The sequence below is a fragment of the Botryllus schlosseri genome, chromosome 8 (assembly GCF_051294905.1).
Source record: "Botryllus schlosseri isolate E-star chromosome 8, Bs_hap1, whole genome shotgun sequence".
NCBI classification, from domain to species: Eukaryota; Metazoa; Chordata; class Ascidiacea; order Stolidobranchia; family Styelidae; genus Botryllus; species Botryllus schlosseri.
The window spans coordinates 13424615-13442522 of record NC_137243.1 but is presented as its reverse complement, the minus strand read 5'-3'; the positions used below and the strand labels follow the sequence as shown (position 1 = coordinate 13442522).

General features: G+C 39.4%; 2 protein-coding genes across 2 annotated transcripts in view; both read left to right on the top strand.

Annotated features, from left to right (window-relative positions):
* LOC145444483 (mucin-5AC-like) overlaps positions 1 to 629 on the top strand; it is a 28882-nt gene extending 28253 nt beyond the window's left edge. The window contains exon 53 of the mRNA XM_080322472.1: positions 285 to 629. Coding sequence (XP_080178598.1) covers positions 285 to 467 — 183 coding nt within the window. The 3' untranslated portion in view covers positions 468 to 629. The remainder of the gene's footprint in view (positions 1 to 284) is intronic.
* On the top strand, positions 590 to 17277 carry LOC145444484 (kielin/chordin-like protein). Its single transcript, XM_080322473.1, has 25 exons — positions 590 to 758; positions 1177 to 1322; positions 1385 to 1486; positions 3061 to 3166; positions 3229 to 3347; positions 3862 to 4012; positions 4089 to 4269; positions 4920 to 5025; positions 5101 to 5290; positions 5652 to 5753; positions 5819 to 5859; positions 6848 to 7005; positions 7231 to 7403; positions 7658 to 7999; positions 8059 to 8157; positions 8504 to 8611; positions 9400 to 9554; positions 9612 to 9810; positions 10751 to 10986; positions 11482 to 11692; positions 13092 to 13378; positions 14827 to 15214; positions 16337 to 16438; positions 16654 to 16791; positions 16855 to 17277. Exons 1-25 carry the CDS (start codon positions 590 to 592, stop codon positions 17040 to 17042), a joined length of 4197 nt encoding a protein of 1398 aa, XP_080178599.1. The 3' UTR covers positions 17043 to 17277.
* The last annotated feature ends 631 nt before the right edge of the window (positions 17278 to 17908 follow it).

The window sequence follows — 17908 nt, the reverse complement described above, 5'->3', positions numbered from 1 at the left end:
CAATGACTATTGCGACTTACATACAGATCAGCCTTCTAAATATGATAGTACCCCGCATTTTTCTTCTTCCACATAATGATTGCTTTTGCTGATTTATAATGTTTCAATCCATTTGGTAATAGAGGCTTTTTAATCATAAGAAGCATTGCCTAGGATAGGATATTTATGAATGTGTGGAACCTCCAACTAAATCTGTGTGTTACAATTTCCACTGAGGAACATTGACAATTAATTTTGGTGCCTCTGGTAGCTTGCTAGGTTTAATTGTGTAATTTCATCTTCAGCTTTTTGAAGTCTGGCAAGACGAAGAGACCTGCACACGAATGCGTTGCGTTCTCCCAGAACCTACTCTTCGAAAATTGGGATACGAAGGGCGTATTGCTTACAATGAGATCGAGAATAACACAGATATGGAACTGGTGTTCAACAATTTCAAGTCTTCCGTAGATTTCAGGAAAGTTTTGTAGTAATCTGACGGACTTTTACAGTGATGGAATAATGCATCTTGAACATATATGATCCAGGAGTGTTGAAATAGAAATGTCTGCATAGCATAGTAAGTAAAGTGGCATCTTCCTGTCACAGAGCAATGATAATAGAGACGGCAAAGCCTTGGGAACTCGCCAGTCCGTGTCAGCAAGATATCTCTCTGTGTCCAACAATCATGGAGATCGGATGCAGACCTGTCGCACAATGCCCGTCATGTCACACCCGCGTAATATCTCAAGACAGCTGTGGGTGTGACATTGCAGATTGCGGTATGTGATTTTTTTCTTTTCATTGTTGTGCATAATCAAGTATATTAAACTGTAGATTTATCACTTTAAATCAAAGTGAATGGTGTGCTTTCTTATTCTTCCTATGATCTGACTGAAAAAGTTGAATGTTTATGCTGCTGCATATTCATCCTCGAATGGGTTACACATCTGTGAATGGCCACCTGTTTCGTAGAAACAGACACGAAGTCCACATCTGTTTTGTTGCTCTTATCCAGGTTAATATAGAGAGATAGGCAGAGGCCTCTGGTTAACAAGACCAGAGATGTAACCACTGACTACGGTGGTTGTCATCATGGAATAATTGACCGTAACCAACAAATCGTTACGGTATCAGATTAATAAATCTTTGATTAATGTTTTGTTTCATGCTTGGGTTATATTGACTTGCAATTTTTAGTCAAAGTGAACAAGTGTGACGCTGAATTGAAGTGCCCCCATGGTCACCAGCGGCGCGAAGTCTTAGACGCCGACCCGTGTCAAGCGCCATGCTTTGAATGCGTTTGTGACTGGTGCTACGACAATTTTGACAACGCTACGTTCGCGGTACGTTAATTGTATATCTAAATAAAGAGGAGATTGTGTCATTGTGTTATATTTACCGCAAGGCTGGAAAATCCTGGAATCGAGTCCATTCTGATCCGGTTGCCAGTTGTGAGGTGTGCACCTGCACTAATGGCACTGACGAAAAGGATCTGTGTATGAAAGAGGTATGCTGGGAAATATTACAAATTTTACCGGTGTCGGTGACCAGCTCTGGCAAGTAGTTCCCATACTTTCTCACTTCTACCTTCCGACTTTGTCAAGTGGACAGTTGCTTATGGATGAATTCATTCCTCTGTAGAAAAGTCATTCATAGTGTCAAAGCGTATGTTGGTTGCATTTGGGTTATAGAGAATAGTTCTAAAATTTTATGGTTATGAGTAGGGCAAGTTCGCACTAAAATCGCGAGAAAGTTGCATTTATTTTTGACAAAAGTGGCAGTAACAAGTTGCATTTATAATTGTTGTTGAATTATTAGGGTATGAGATACTCGAAAGGTTCCGTTGTATAACCTAGTTCCTGCAGAGCTGTCAAATTTGTTACCTTATTGCCAATTACCGCACGGTCTGGCGAAACCGCCAAAAATTTCATTTTTTCCGGCACATAGCAAGAAAATTACGCAATGCGTAAATAATTTCCCCAAAAAAGCCAAACAGCATAGCTATAACCCCCTCCCGGTAAAAACAAGTCAAATACCACACTTCAAATCCCATAGGTCTGCAAACTTGACCCAAGGAATTGCAGAGAGAAACTCACTCTTGGCGACTTTAACAAAATCTATAGCCTGAATAGGTGACCTAGCGAAAATGTTATTTTCGGCGGTCCTGCCTGGGCGTTCGTGAAATGGGAAACTACCTCAAATTTAAACGACAGCATCAATAAAGCGATGTATTTACATATTGTTCGGACACGGTCGTGCTTGGCGGGCTAGTAGAACTTTTTGCTTGCAGGCCATTGTGTCGTAGATAACACAGTGAGATGCAGCTAACCCATCATATAACTCTTTGTTATGCAAATCAAAGAGAATAGAACCATATTAAAAATAGTTTTATAGCGTGTTTTAAAATCACTCTTTTACATTTTGACGCAATATTTGATAAAAGTTGCAGTAAAAATTGGTATGAAAAAGTTGCACTATAAAATCCCTCCAAACCGCTTAAAACATTATAGTAGATTGATTCTGAGTATCTAGGAAGTTGTAGAAAGCTGTAAAAAAAGTTGCATAAGTTGCAAAAACTTGCCCTACTTATGAGTATTATTTCCAATTTCGCCTTAAGAACACTGCAACACCCATGTGTTTTCAACGTCACTTTTCTATGTAATCGCAAAATTACTTTTTAAGCTACTCATTTTCCAAGTAGTACAACCTAGACAGCGCTACTTGCACTTGATAGATATAATAGTTTACAATAGCGTATCGTCAACACTACTTGATCGCTGGCAGCTAGTAATTAAAGGACCATGTTCCGAGCGTATTTTGAATACATGATGTTTGCTGGAATGATAAAGGAAAACTTCCTGTAATGGTAAGAAGTTACAACGTTTGCATTGAAAACTGAAGATATGTTTTTTGGTGTCTATTCCAGGCCTAGAGTGAAAAATGCTACTTTTGGTGGTACTGGTAGTACCAATGGTGCTTGCGGTGTAATTTAAAAATTAATCCCACTAACTGCATAAATCCAACTCCCACACGTAACGCGTATCCTTTATTTATAAGCCAATTTGCTTCTACTTGATTCAGGAGTGTGTTCCCTTTTGGTGTGACGCTCCGGAAGAGTGTGCTGAGCCGTATAACCAACCAATTTACAGACACGACATGTGTGGATGCCAAGTCCTTGTCTCCTGTGGTAATATATGGGATTTTCAACGTGGGAATATGAAGGACTTATGTTTCAATTTGCATTTTCAGAATGCACACAGTGCATGTTTGATGGTGACGTCCTCCTGAATAGGACAGCAGGTGATTGGTGGACGGAAGGCGACGTCATAAGGGGATGTTATCTATCGTATTATTGCAATCCAACCAAGGTATTTGAATCTGTTGATAATCCTTTTATATGGTCGTTTGTCGGCGTTAGTCGAATACTCCAATCCTCGCAAAGCTTAAATTTGAACGGACCCAGCGATATGTGTCATTTACGATAACCGATGTATAGATGACTAAATCAGTATACAGATTGTAGATTGATATAGATATAATATAAATTACTGGTAAGTTCTGATGTAGATTTTGTGACCCCAATCTCCAGTAGGCGCAGTGCAGGTGCTAATGAATGTATTTATTTGTGAAGATAATCACGTTTGAGTGGTACATATAATTAACTGATGAATAAACTACATATCTTAAGGGCTGTAGAAAACAATAAATATAAACATCCATATTCTTTTTAAAAAGGTCAGATATGACATCCTCAGAGGTTGTCAGTAACCAAGTACTAGTTCTAGTTCTACCTAAATTTTTTGACAAAACTACATACTTTGAATTTTGTAAAAGAAATGATGGCTTGATCTCTGCCAATATAGGCATTGTGATGCTTTTCAGAATTTGACCATGGAACAAGAGTGCTACGATGTCACCGTAACACCGTCAATATGCCACAAAAGTCCATCTTGTCCTGAAAATTTCATACCCATTAAAGATGAGGAACGAAGTTGCTGTATGGGGGATAGGTGCTGTCCGCAGTACACTTGTGGTAAATTGTTATTAACTAGTCAACGTAACACCAGTAGGCGTCAAGATGAAACCGTGCTTTTCTATCGTATTTCAAGAATGTGTCGTTTGTATGATGGATGGTGCTGTGTACATGCCGGGAGAGCAATGGACCAAAAATTGCATAGACTATGTGTGTACCAACGAGACTGACATGGCAGATCCGTTACAGTGCAAGAAGATTATCGATACGCCAACGCCTTGCAATGATACGGAAGTGGAATGTAAAGACTGCTATGTGTAAGACATTTTGTCCGTCATCACATATGGATATTTTCGTGTGAGAGATGATTAATTATGAAGCATTTATATTCATGCAACGGGAACAGTAGGATAGGTCTAGGTGTTGGTTCTGAAGTGATGGTATCAGACTACAGGTATCTTCAGTGCCCGTTGAGTACATTTCGGGTACTCAGTACATTTTTCCTACTATTTCTATTTACTCAAGTGGCCTTGTTTTAGACTAGTTCAACTTCTACTTAGTTTTTGTGGAAAAACTACTTTTTGGTGCACTTCGCATTTGCAAAGTAGAAAGTAGTTAGGCGATACGTTTGCATCAGTTACGTGAGTGAAATTGTCATAACAACGATGCGAAATGGTCCCTATATCATGGTAACAGAATGCATTTTCGAAGGCTGGACCTATATGTGATGATGGGTGGAACCCGTAGGTGACAGATTGACATACATAGTTACATAGTCATAGCTACACAGATTTACTTCTCACAATTATCATTCGCAGTTTACTTTGGCACTTTCAAAGTTATACTTTCATGCTCTGTTGCACTAATTTCCTATTTTACTTGTAGTAGAATTCAAGGCGCTACTCGGCCAACCTTGATAGCTAGTTTGGCATCTTTGAATACAGACATGCATATTTCGTTCGTTTAGTGAATATCTCGCGGTCCGGAAAAATGTCACGTCGGAGCAATGCTGTAATATACACAGCTGCAAAGCAGATTTGGTTTGTGTTGCAAGTGACGGTGTCAGAACGCCTGTAAGTTCAATAACTTGCCCAATCCTGATTTTCACTTCACGTCATATTTCTTGTGTTGCATATTACGCTAATAAGAACGGAACAACATGGACTGAACCGTGTCAACGCTTTGAATGCTTTGTATCTGATCGAGACTTTGCAGACGGAATGTGTCCGCAACCTGTGGAACGTAACCACTGCTTCAATAACTTGAACGAGTCGTGTTCAACTTGTACCAATAAAAAAATTATTCCCGACGAATGCGGATGTCATTCCGTTGCTTGTGGTAAGTTTCAAAAATTGTTCGATGGCTGTGAAAACTTTGCGCCATTTTTATACTGTCAATGTACATTTACATACCTAGATATGCGTCTACTTACAAATGTATTTTAATCCTGTGATTTGATTTGACTGGAATTCGTTCTGCTATTGTAATTTTTAATCCTCCATTCAACCTGATTTAGATTGAAAACCGCTATCATTTGGAATAATTTAATCATGAACAGTGTAATGATTATGTGCCAATTGTACATGATCGATGTCTTCATGTTAATGTACATGGTAGCTAACGATATGAATGATGCTCTAATCTTGTTCCGTGATTGTCTAAATTTATCTGTAATTCGAATACTTCGATTTTCATGCAGAGCCGTTAGATGAGCCTGTACAATGTGCGACTGCGGAACCTTATCAGGTAGTTACAAGTTTGGAAACAGGCAGTAACTGCTTCCCGTCGAAGAATTGCTGTGGTAATTATATTAGCTTCTGCACAAGACCTGAGACATTTCCAACCCAATTTTGTTTTATTTTCCAGTTTGTGACAGAGCGTGTTACCATAACGGAATCAAAAAGAAGGTAGGTCTGCATTTAGGCGCAATGTCGAACATGATTATAAATTGGCATGTATCGTTGGTTCTTTTTGATGAATCCCAGTGTTGGGATGACTCGAGTCACCTTTTTCGTATGACTTGACTTGACTCGAGTCACTTTGCTAAAATGACTTGACTTGACTTGACTCGGGGTATCAGAAATGGGGATTGACTCGTGACTCGGAGCAAAATTCACGAGTCAATTTCAAGTCATCAAGTAATCGGCGTCGATAAAAACCACTATATCTTGCATATGATCGAGAATCACTGGAGTGACCCGTGAGAGCAAGCAATCGTTCAATGATCGTGTGTTTTACTGAGCCATTCATTGTTCTCTCACAAATAAATTGACCACAGACGAAGTTATTGAAGCTTACAGCTTACGTTGCCGTAAACTTGTAAAAAGTCATTTAATAGCAAAATATCTATTTCTGTTCTCTATTCTTAACCTAGCCAAACCTCTTGTTTTATTGAAATTGATATGCTCATCAACCATTTGCGCGGCTCTAATTGTATCATATCATTATGTAAATGGGTAATGTATTGCATATTATCAGTTCGTTTCTTTATTCTTTATTTGGGCTGGTACTACTAGGGGTATGCAATTATACTTACAGAGTTGAACAGTTCTACGTATATGTGAGCGATACAGCACCTTCTTGCGTGTATATTTAACTCAATACTCGTTCATCGGTTCAGAATCAATGACCACTCAATCTGTATTTCAGACAGCTAACAAAATGCAATGACGTAATCATGCCTCATACTTCGAAAAGGCAACTTGACTAGAATTGTGACTTGACTCGTGACTTGACTCGACTTGACTCGAGTCACCTCCAAAAATCGAGTGACTTGACTTGACTCGAGTCACCTTCGAAAATCGATTTACTTGACTTGACTCGAAATGACTCGTGACTCGAAGGTATACCTGAATTGAACACAACACTGAATTGAATCCGTTCCCTTCCATTCAGCTTTTTTCCGTATGGATAGATGAAATAACCTGCCAAAGAGTGATGTGCATTCCTCCCAACTCAGTTTTGGACCAATTGGGTTACGATGCGTCAAATCTTGATTTCACCCAAGAGAATGTAACGCTGCAGGACGGAATTCTGTATGACATCGATTACCGGTAATTTCTACTTTGAAAATTCTCTATATCTCAGTATTTAGTTTTTATTGGGATTGAGTAAGTAACTGTTGCATTTTCCAATATTCAGGTATTAAATATAGAGTAATAAAGGGTAATTTAGCCAATAAATCCAGTCTTAAGTGGATTGAGAGGTGATTTTTGATAAATTCTTTACTCGTAGTAGTGGACTAGTGGGGATTGTTAGCAATCTATATGTGATTTCAGAAAAATGATGCAAGATTCCAAGGTCGCTTCACAATTATACGACCAATGTTCTCAGGAGAGTGCCCTTTGTCCAATTGCCAGACAAGTTGGCTGTCCGGTTCCTGATCCTTGCCCAGAATGTATGAAACAAGTTACGACGGATGTTTTGTGTGGGTGCCCGGAAGTTACATGCGGTATGTAGATATTTCGAAAAATCAATTTTCGACTACATCGGGTACATTCACATGCACATGATCAGAATTGTTCTGGTTGAGAGTATTCTAGCAATAGATTTCGTGAGATATAGGCTGATCATTAAAATTATAGTTGGATTGTTAATCTCATGATTGATATCTCAAATAAGTTTTCATGTAACAAAAAATAGATGCTGTATTAAAATATATATTACCATTCAAGTCTTTGATCAGAATTGCTCTGTATTATCCAGAACCAATCACATGCACTATCACCAATTCATCGGACTGCACTCTGCCCAAGATAGTCTTCAAAAAAGACTCGGTAGTGTCTGGAGACGAATGCTGTCCGGGATATTGTGAATGTCCTCAAGACTGTACCGATATGGAAACTGGTCGCACTTATGATCGAAATTTTGTTTGGAATCACCCTGACACACATTGCTTCAATCGAACCTGTTTGGTCGATCCTGGTGTCAACGAAGGTTGCCCCTACATCGCCAACAAGACTGTGTGTCTTGAACCAGAGGTGTGCGATGACTGCTCTACCGGTGTCGAGTCTAGAGATGATTGTGACTGCTTGCAAAGGACTTGTAGTAAGATTTTCATTAAATTTGCTTCAATATCCCTTTGCTATCGTGTCGGTATATTTCAGGGAGAAATCATTGCCCGAAAAAGACTTGCGATAATGATTGTGATGAAGCCTATGAAACTGGAGAAGATGATGATTGCGGATGTCCGCTATATGAATGCCGTAAGTTTACTGGCCCGTGTCTGAGACAAGTCACTACCTTACATCATAATATCGTATGGACTCATTGCGTAACACTAACTGAATTGAAGTTCAAATCCAAGTAACTGACATTTCAAGTAAATTAATTCGCGATCGATGTTTAGAATCATTTATACGAATCATAACCTGAATGGAAATAATCAGTATAAGTCACAATGCAGATCATATCAAACTCAGGTTATTGCATTGCCCGGTGTGGCACAATTCCGCATATAACAGTTGAATGTACGTTATCCTAACACTATTGAATCATGTCTGTGAATTCTACACAATGTTCTGGCGATATGTTTATGACAACATTTGACAGGACCAAAGCCGTGCCCGATCAAGGGAGCCAACTGTGATGATCCGGAGAAGAGCGTCTACAGCTGGATGGATTTATCTATCGATAAGTGTTGCTTGCAACATGCATGTAGTAAGCTAGCAGTTTTATTTTGTTGAGAGTGTGTCTGGTCTCAAAGCATATGACAATACTAATGGTCGTGATTCTATTGCTGGACACTATTGGTCAGTTAGTGCACTGAGTCATAGGAATAAGAACGGGTAACGAAAATTTACCGGCGCATAGCGAAATCGCTATTCCGTTGTTGCATGATTATCAAAATGACGTCACAAACAATTGATTGAAATATAAAATTAACACTATTGCGTGTTTTAAAATTCTGGACTGGGCTCATGTTTGTGTGATATGTGTGTGTCTCCTCGGACAAATCCTCTTTGCGTTCTATATCATTCCATTGATGAAGTTGAAAAACAAATAGACTGTATGATTTCACATATCTTGACTGGAAAAGTAATTGATAGACCTCACATGGTCATTTCGCAATGCTTCCATCTGTTCAATTTCAAGTCTTCTATATTGGTTATATTGCGTGTCTTGTTTTTATTGTGTCTAAGGGTCTAAGCCCGGTTCACGAGTTCCTTAATTGATACCATTGATACTAGTCTAAGTTAGAGATTACTGAACCACAATATGAGATATCTATTTTGCTAACGACAGGTGCCACTTCATTTTCATTAATTGTCCTATTTATGCTCTGTCCTCATGCTCTATGCTCTGTTACTTTTTATCGAGTATGCATGCCTCCTATATTTACATGTAGATTACTCCCTAGTCGTATTGACTCCTTCTTATCTTTTCATTTTATCGCTACCTTATGGTGTTTTGAAATGATGAAATTATCATTATATTGATTTCTGCAGGATGCAATTTCACAAAATGCGCTCGTCTAGAATGTCCACCAGGAGAGATATCCGTCAGAAATATATCGGCAGTGAAATGCTGCTGTCCTGAGTATGCATGCATTCCAGACGACGCTAGTTTGCAGTGCGTCGACTACAACGGTGTCCCGCGCAAGGTAATACTTTTTGACGATTCAACTTTACGACGAATCGTTATGGAAGATATTCGACAGCTCGGAGTCTCGTGGGTTAATAAGGACAACCAATGTAAAAAGCTGCAGTGCATGTACGCGAATGCCAAGAAGTCAGCTTACAGAATTGAGGAATATGACCGATACCATTGCTCCGACGTAAAACTGCCTTGCACCAATGGAAGGGAGCCATATCTCACAACCACAAAAGATGGATGCTGCCAAGAATGGGTTTGTCCATGTACGTCAATTTACTAGAAGCTTCACTGTGTTTTATTAGGTTTAATTCACGGCCACAATGCACGCCACAATCATTGGCTGGTTTCTTTTGGTGTTTGAAATATTTTTGGAGTATCGATTGAACTGGAAACTATGCCAACCCACCAACAGGTTAGCAAAATCTTGCCGTTGCAAGTCAGCCTGCATTTTGGTGAAGTGGCGTCCACTGAAGATGAGCTGGTGACGTGGGGCCTTGAAGTTGCGCTTTTTGTGGAAGCGTCTATTCACCCCCTGACTGAAGAAAAATTCTTGGGTGACCTTGAACTCATCCAATAATGGCACATCTATTGGAAGATTTAGTATAATTCTCAGCGTTAAATTTGTAAAATTCAATATTTGGCATTTCAGTCAATTGATATCCAGACCGAACAATCGGAACATGTTAATCACATGATCTGACATGACATCATGATCTCTATTTCATCTCATTTCATCTCTTATGATTGATATGGACGCTATATCATGTCATTCAAATGTCCAATATAGGATATAACCTTAAAATCGTGGGTAATACTAATCCATATTGTCGTACATTGTGTCGAATTGCAGAAGTCTGTTCACCCCAACTCCTCAAACAGAAGCAGTATATGCTTTGTTTGTTGAATGAGTGAGTGTAAATTTCTTATCTAAATTTGAAAGTGTGCTGTAGGAATAAAGATGGCAGTTGAGTCAGAACACTTTTTCAATGTTACTCATATTTGAGGCTGAAATTAAAGTAGTCGACTATACTATCCTAATGCCAATCTGATTATATGCCACATCGGTAGCTCACAACTGCCAAGCTCATCTTCCTCAAAAAATTTGTACATTCTGAACAACAAAAGAAAAGATGAATACCATTGATATGCTTTAATCTCTGATCGGAATAAATAAATTAAATATGTCTCCATATTGTTTTTCAGGTACATGTGAAGCATACGGTGATCCGCATTTTACCACCTTTGACGGTTTCTCATACGATTACCAAGGAAAATGTACCTACACCCTGATGAAAGAATATCGTTACAATCAAACCGAAATCGTCATAGACAACGAATTATGCAGATGGCATAGTGATCGTGTCAAGTCATTGTCCTGCGTCAAGACTTTGAATGTCATCCATAAGAAAGTTAACTATACATTTACCTTTGGACTAAAGGTATGATCAAAATACATCGCTATGTCGTATTTATAAATTTTGAATCTGGATCTGCATGAGATGTCATATTTTTTTCGCCAAATTGCAGTGACATTTCTTTGTTGGTCATATCAGAGCCATATCCGAGTTTGTTATATTATTTTGAACAATAAAGCCGGATTTGAACAATAAAGCCAGATTAGTGTCGAAAGTAGATGTTTAGCCCGGTTGAAAATCTGGATGGGCAGGTGGAAAATTTGAATGGGGGGAAATATTTTCAACAATGCCACGATGACACAAATCCATTGTGATGTAGTGTGCAATGATGATGTCACTTCGTGCAAGTTAAAATTCAAGGGGCTACGCGTCTCAAGAGTTTGAGATTTAAATAATCCGGATTGGACACTTATATTTTGAAATTTTCACTTTGCCACGCAGACCTGCACCAAAGTTCGCAATTCTAACCACGAATTTCTAAATGTAGTACATCTGTCTTAACAGAGTACTTTTTTACAGTTTTTGAAAGATGGCGAAGAAATCAGTGCCAGGAATCCTTGGATTTCTCAGGACGGGGACGTCACAATAAAAGAATTTGGCTACAAGCAACTCAAGCTCCAAATTCATTCCATCAAGTTGGAAATCTTGTACAAAACAAGAGAGTGGATGCAGTCGTTGATCGTATCTCTACCGTACGAGACTCTTGAGGGAAAAATGTCGGGATTGTGCGGTTAGTACCATTGTTTGCCTTGGTATAGAATTTACTTTTCTATATATTAGCGAAATAGCATGTTCTGCTGTTATCTCTGTGTTGCATAGATGAGCACATTTAATATTTTCATCTCCAAATCTATAATAATTAATCCTAATCCTACTTTTACAAATCCAAATCCATGAGCATGTCTGTTGTGTTATTGTAGATGGTCAAAGTAGTCAACATTGGTACTCCAGTAGAAATAACATCATATTTATCTAGTCAAGTGCAAGTAGAAGTAACGATATCCAAGTGAAGAACATAGTACATATTCTAGGCCTAGTTTTGTCAGCAAAAATGAAAACTTTAGAAGCAGAAGTGTGGCCTAAGTAATTTAAAATCATAGCCACTTGCGTGTGAAGCGCAAGTATGCGAATCTACATGGAGTAGGCCTACTTTGAAATGTACTATAGTACTTCATTACTGATCACCTCTGTGTGTTGCAGTGTTGGGATCAAGTCACTATCTTCGAGTCACGAGTCATTTCGAGTCATTGCACATTTTGACTCGAGTCAAGTCAAGTCAGTCGATTTTTGGATGTGACTCGAGTCAACTCGAGTCAAGCCAAGTCAAGTCCCAATTCAAATCAAGTTGCCTTTTCGAAGTATGAGGCAGATTGATACAGATTGAGTGTTCATTGATTTTGAACCGATGACAGATATAGAGTTAAATGTACACGCAAGAAGGCGCTGTATCGCTCACATATACGTCAAACTGTTAAACTACGTAAATAATTGCATAGTCTCAGTTGGTAGATACCAGCCAAAATAGAGAATAGAGAAACGAATTGATAAGATGCAATACCTTACCAATTTACAAATTGATATGAAGCAATTCGAGCCTGCGCCAATGGTTGAGGGCTATGTAAACTATATTCGAATTCAATTACAATAAAAAAATAGGTTTGGTTAATGTAAGGACAGAGAACAGAAATGTACATTTTGCTTTTAAATTACTTCACTATACTAGTTTATGACAACGTAAGCTGTAAGCTTCGATCACTTCGTTCGCGGTCAATTTATGTGTGACAGAACAATGGAGGCTCAGTAAAACGCACAATCATTGAATGATTGGTCGCTTTCACGGGTTACACCTGCATTTCGTGAACAATCCGAACATATACAAGATACAGTGATATTTATCGACACCGATTATTTGATGACTTGAAATTGACTCGTGAATTTTGCTCCGAGTCACGAGTCAATTCTCATTTCTGATACGCCGAGTCAAGTCAAGTCATTTTAGCAAAGTGACTCGAGTCAAGTCAAGTCATACGAAAAAGTGACTCGAGTCATCCCAACACTGGTGTGTTGAGCGAGGTAACCAGGAAAATCTAGATATATACCTGAAGGAAATAAACACATGCAATATTTAGGCTCTTGCAACAACAATATCGACGATGACATGCAAGATCAGAGCTTCAGCACAATTGCTATCCCGGGCGCCTCTGATCAGGAAAGCATTGACCATTTCGGAGAGAGCTGGATGAAATCTGTCGCCGACTATGATGAACCAAGTTGCTTTCCGAAGGAACCTGACTGTCCTACGCCGGCTGTTTATCCGGATTGCGGCAACCTTCCGGTTGATGAATGTATTGACTGCTCCAACCGGTGCCATCTCAGTCACGATAAATGTAACGAGTGCGACAGTAATCCTTGTGAGGTAAACAGACGAGGTACAAAACAGTGATAACCGGAAAGCATATAAATACTGTTTTAAAAGTGCTTCCGAAAACTTTAATAGTAGTCGAATGTATACTGTGAGTCACATATCTTTGCAGCTATGACTACGTAAACATGTATGTCAATCTGTCATGTACAATGTGCATAATCTCCCCATCATCACATGTATCCACCAGAGGTGGGCAAATTAGTCAGTGTCTAGTGTCTGCTACTCGGGTAGCAGTAGAACTAACGCCATAAATTATTTCTGAATCATAAGTAGAATTAGCGATTTCCAATAAATGTCAGAATTACTTCAAATGGGAAGAGAACGAGAATTGTCTGAAAACAACCCACGTGAGGAAGTAGTGTGAGTATGTCAACCTACTTGAGCAATCTGAAAAAATAGTAGTACTTCATTACTGACCATCTCTGGATTTATCTGTCACTTTCCGGGATTTAGCTTCACTGGTGGACCTAGGGTTGTATTTTAAACTAAAGAAATGGTGTTTTTTAAAAATGCCTTTTAAAAGAACAAAATTGAGTGTTTTTCAAACATTGTATAATTATGCAAATACTTTTGAAAAAACAAGTGGTATGAGGCTATGGACGATTTGCACCCGATCTAGTCGACCTATACGATACGGAATGGTTGGAACCCTCAAATCGTCGTTGGTTCAACAGTTATAGCATGTAGCAGAGTTGTAATGACTCGAGTCATGACTTGACTTGACTCGAGTCAATTTTTCAAATGCGTAAAATGACTCGAGTTATTGTGCATGACTCGAACCAAGTCATATGACTCGAAGATAGGACGGCAAATACAGACATTTCATTGTAACTTCGAAGTTCGAAGAATAGTGAAATCACCACCATATTGATGTTTCGTCTATTAGTCGTGATACTTGGAAAATAGGGTCAAAACTGATAGGACTGAGGAAAATTACGATATTATGAATGCGTGTCACTCTATATCACTTGAGCTGAGTTGAAAAAAAGTGGGTTTAACACTGAACAGTCAACACAATGACTTGTACTCAGACTCGAGTCACAACACTATGACTCGAACTCGACCCTAGCTGACTCGGACTTGTCTCGGTGGTGAATTGAAAATGACTCGACTTGACTCGAGTCAAAATTATAAAAGTGACATTGACTTGCGACTCAGAACCTTGTGACTTGCAGATATATATAGATCAGTGGTACGGAAATGAGTGCTCTGGTGGTGGTGATGATGACAGCCGAACGTGCAAATACTGCATAACGGTGTAGTCTTGGTTAAATATATTTTTGATCCGTTTAAGACAGGGGTCGGAAGCCGTTTTTACCCTATATTTTCAATTCCCAATGTCAATCCCCAGTGATGTCACAATCAAATATTATGGACCATGCTTTAAACATGACATTGATCGTGATTGTGTAATCCAGTCAAATTCATTGTTGCTTCAGGTACTTACGAGACATCCGGTGTTCAAAGAAGCAAACGCTCACATCGACCCGACTATCTACAAGTCGAAATGCGCGTACGACGTTTCGCTGGACAGCAATGTAACGAGGAAATGTGATCCGTGTAACTCGGCTTCTATCGCTCAATATGTCGCCCTGAACGAGCTTCGGGGAGTGTGCGTACCGTGGCGCTCTGCTCTAAACTGTTCGGACGTCTCTTGTCCCCATCCGTCGCAGGAATTCAGAGAATGTGATTTGGACGTTAAGCAGGATTTATCGTGCGACAGCCCTGTTCTTAATGTTACGGGATCAGTTAAAGTCGAAGGCTGTTTCTGCCCGGAAGGAACAGTTCGCAGAACCGCCGACTCTGAAGAATGTGTTCCCGTCAAATGTGAGTAATAACATACTAACATCAGGGGTATACGTAGGTGATCAATATACAAGTACTTCTACATTTTCAGAGTACTCAAGTAGATTTAGCTTACTTTTATTCCTTACTCAAGTATTTATGTTTCTAGACTACTTCCAATTCCAACTACAATTTTAATTTTGAATAGTAAAATGTAGTTTTGGGATAAGTTAGCATGGAAGCAGGGTTGTAACCAAGTCGCAAGGTTAGGAGTCTCAAGCCAATCTCACTTTTATAGTTTTGACTCGAGTCAAGTCCAAGTCATTTAATTCAATTACCCACCGAGTCAAGTCCGAGTCCAAGTCAACTAGAAGGGGGTCGAATCCGAGTCATAGTGTTCACTGTTTAGTTTTCAGTACAATCCGGCTCGACCCACTTTTTTCAACTCTGGCTCGCATTCATAATATAGTAAATTTTATCAGTCTTAACAGTTTTTGGCCCTATTTTCCAAGTATCAGGACTGATACACGATATATATCAATAATGTGGGAACTTTACTATTCTTCGAAGTTCGAAGTCTTGGCCGTCTAAGTCTCGACTCATATGACTTGGTTCGAGTTGAGTCATGTCTTGAGTCATTACAACCCTGCATGGAAGAAAGTGTCTTAAGAATTGCGTGAAATAGCCCTATTATCGCTACAATAGGGTATATTTTCGAAGATTGTACCTACTCTCGTAGCGCCGTTTTTCATTTTCATTAACAAAGACGCATGATTGCAAATTCAGAAGTAGCCACCCCCAATCACCCACTAAAAGTACGCGACCCCTGAACCAAATCTACTTTGTGAAGCTACTGATGATTTAGGTTCCTTCCCCTTCTACTTTCTCAGAGAACTGAAGGAGGTTTGCCTATACTTGCACTAACAAGTGTAGTTGATATTATTTCACAGAACTTCCACTTGTACTTGAAGGATTTCAGTGTCTTAGGCAAACCTAGGTCTAGTATGCTTACTTTTTACTTACTTTGAAATCACTACTTCCCCTTGTAGGCCTACTTGATAAAGTTACGACATTATTTTTACGTTTACTTGAGTACCGGTACCAACGATGACTATACGTTGACCACCTCTGGCAATATAATTGCATGATGCCGATGTGTGCCAGGTTGTCACGGATGTAGCGAACCGCCAAGATGTCAAGATGGATCGGTTTCATTAATCTCAGAGAAGAAGGATGACTGCGGCTGTCCGTCATACTGGTGCTCGGGTACTTTTGATTTTTAATTTGTTGAGTTTGTGCTTTTGGTGCACGTAACTGCTTCCCTACGTGTCATGTAGTTGATTGAACACAATTACCTAATCATCATTCTCCCATCCCAACATCTCCTTTCGGCACACTAAAGGGATTCGAATATTGAATGCATGCGTGGTGAATTATTCCTAGCCAACTCTGACTAAATATAACTTTTTTCTATTTCCCAGACATTCAGGGATGCGTCATACAAGAGACTGAGCAATTCATCCAGATGAATATCACAGGAAAGAGCTGTTCCTCTCCTTATCGCTTGAAAGCCGCTTCCTGCGGAGGCAATTGTGGTGTCACAACCACACCTAGAAACGGTTTGTTCTAAAAGGCTATCTTCAAGGCGTTACTTTTTTAAGTGACCAATTTTCGTAACGCAGGCGCCATTGAAGCAGGGTGTTCCAGATGTAACCCAACAAAAACAGAAACGCGCACCGTCAGCCTTACGTGTGAAGACGGGTCAACACAAGAATACGAGTACGAGAGCATTGTGGAATGCTCATGTGCTGATTGTTCCACATGCAGTGACAACCGTTTCGAGGGAATGACTGTCAGAAATCTGCCATAGTATTATAGTATACGCTTCACGCCATAGATGTCCCAATATGTATACAACATGATCAATGAATTTCCAATTTGATACTAACATCCTATATCAGGGGTTCACAACACGCTTATTTTGCAACATCTTTCATTATGAACGCAATTACTACTTACACGGTATTGTTACATATAATTTAGCTACTCAGCTCTATTATTGCACCGTCTCTGTTTTGTTTATTGATTACTCATTCTTTGATATGTTCTGGTTTCTTGATATGCGCGAGGTTAGATGGTTATTGTTTTGATAATAATCGGTTTTCGTCTGGACTCTGGTGCAAGAGAACCCCGCTGCGTAGTGCACTTCACTCACCGCGACTGGTTTCAACAGAAACAAGAATGAGGAAAGGGAAATTAAACGACGAAAACTGGGTTTGTAACTCTGTGTGGAACAATGAATTTGCTGTCTCAAATATAAATGGAAACCGATGTGTCTTATTTGCCGAAGAACAGTTGTCGTACGGCAGTGGTTCTCAAACTGGGGGTGCCCCACTTGGGGCCGTGAAAGGTGCAGTGATTTGGAATGTTTCGCGCTCCGCGCGATTCAACTCCAAATCATATTTATCGCTCTGTGTATAATCCGAATTTGATATTTGGGAATTCTCTCATCAACTCATGACCTTCCATGCGATCAAACTATCCGTTTGGATTGCCAGCATTCTGGTTGCAATTTGCGACGTGATAAGGGGGGCGAAACTTTTCACTATCTAAAAAAGTTTGAGAACCACTGTCGTAAGAAATCGTAGAAGTTTAAAATGATACCACGACATTGTCATCCTGACTTACAATACATATCTATCTGATCTTCGTAAAAAAACGTTGCCTGCTAGGTGT

Excerpts from the sequence above, each read along its gene's own strand:
- LOC145444484 (XM_080322473.1), top strand. The coding sequence starts at position 590 with ATGATAATAGAGACGGCAAAGCCTTGGGAACTCGCCAGTCCGTGTCAG. Across the intron at positions 4,013-4,088 it reads CTGTCCGCAGTACACTTGTG|AATGTGTCGTTTGTATGATG; the intron begins GTAAATTGTTAT and ends TCGTATTTCAAG. Across the intron at positions 5,291-5,651 it reads ATGTCATTCCGTTGCTTGTG|AGCCGTTAGATGAGCCTGTA; the intron begins GTAAGTTTCAAA and ends ATTTTCATGCAG.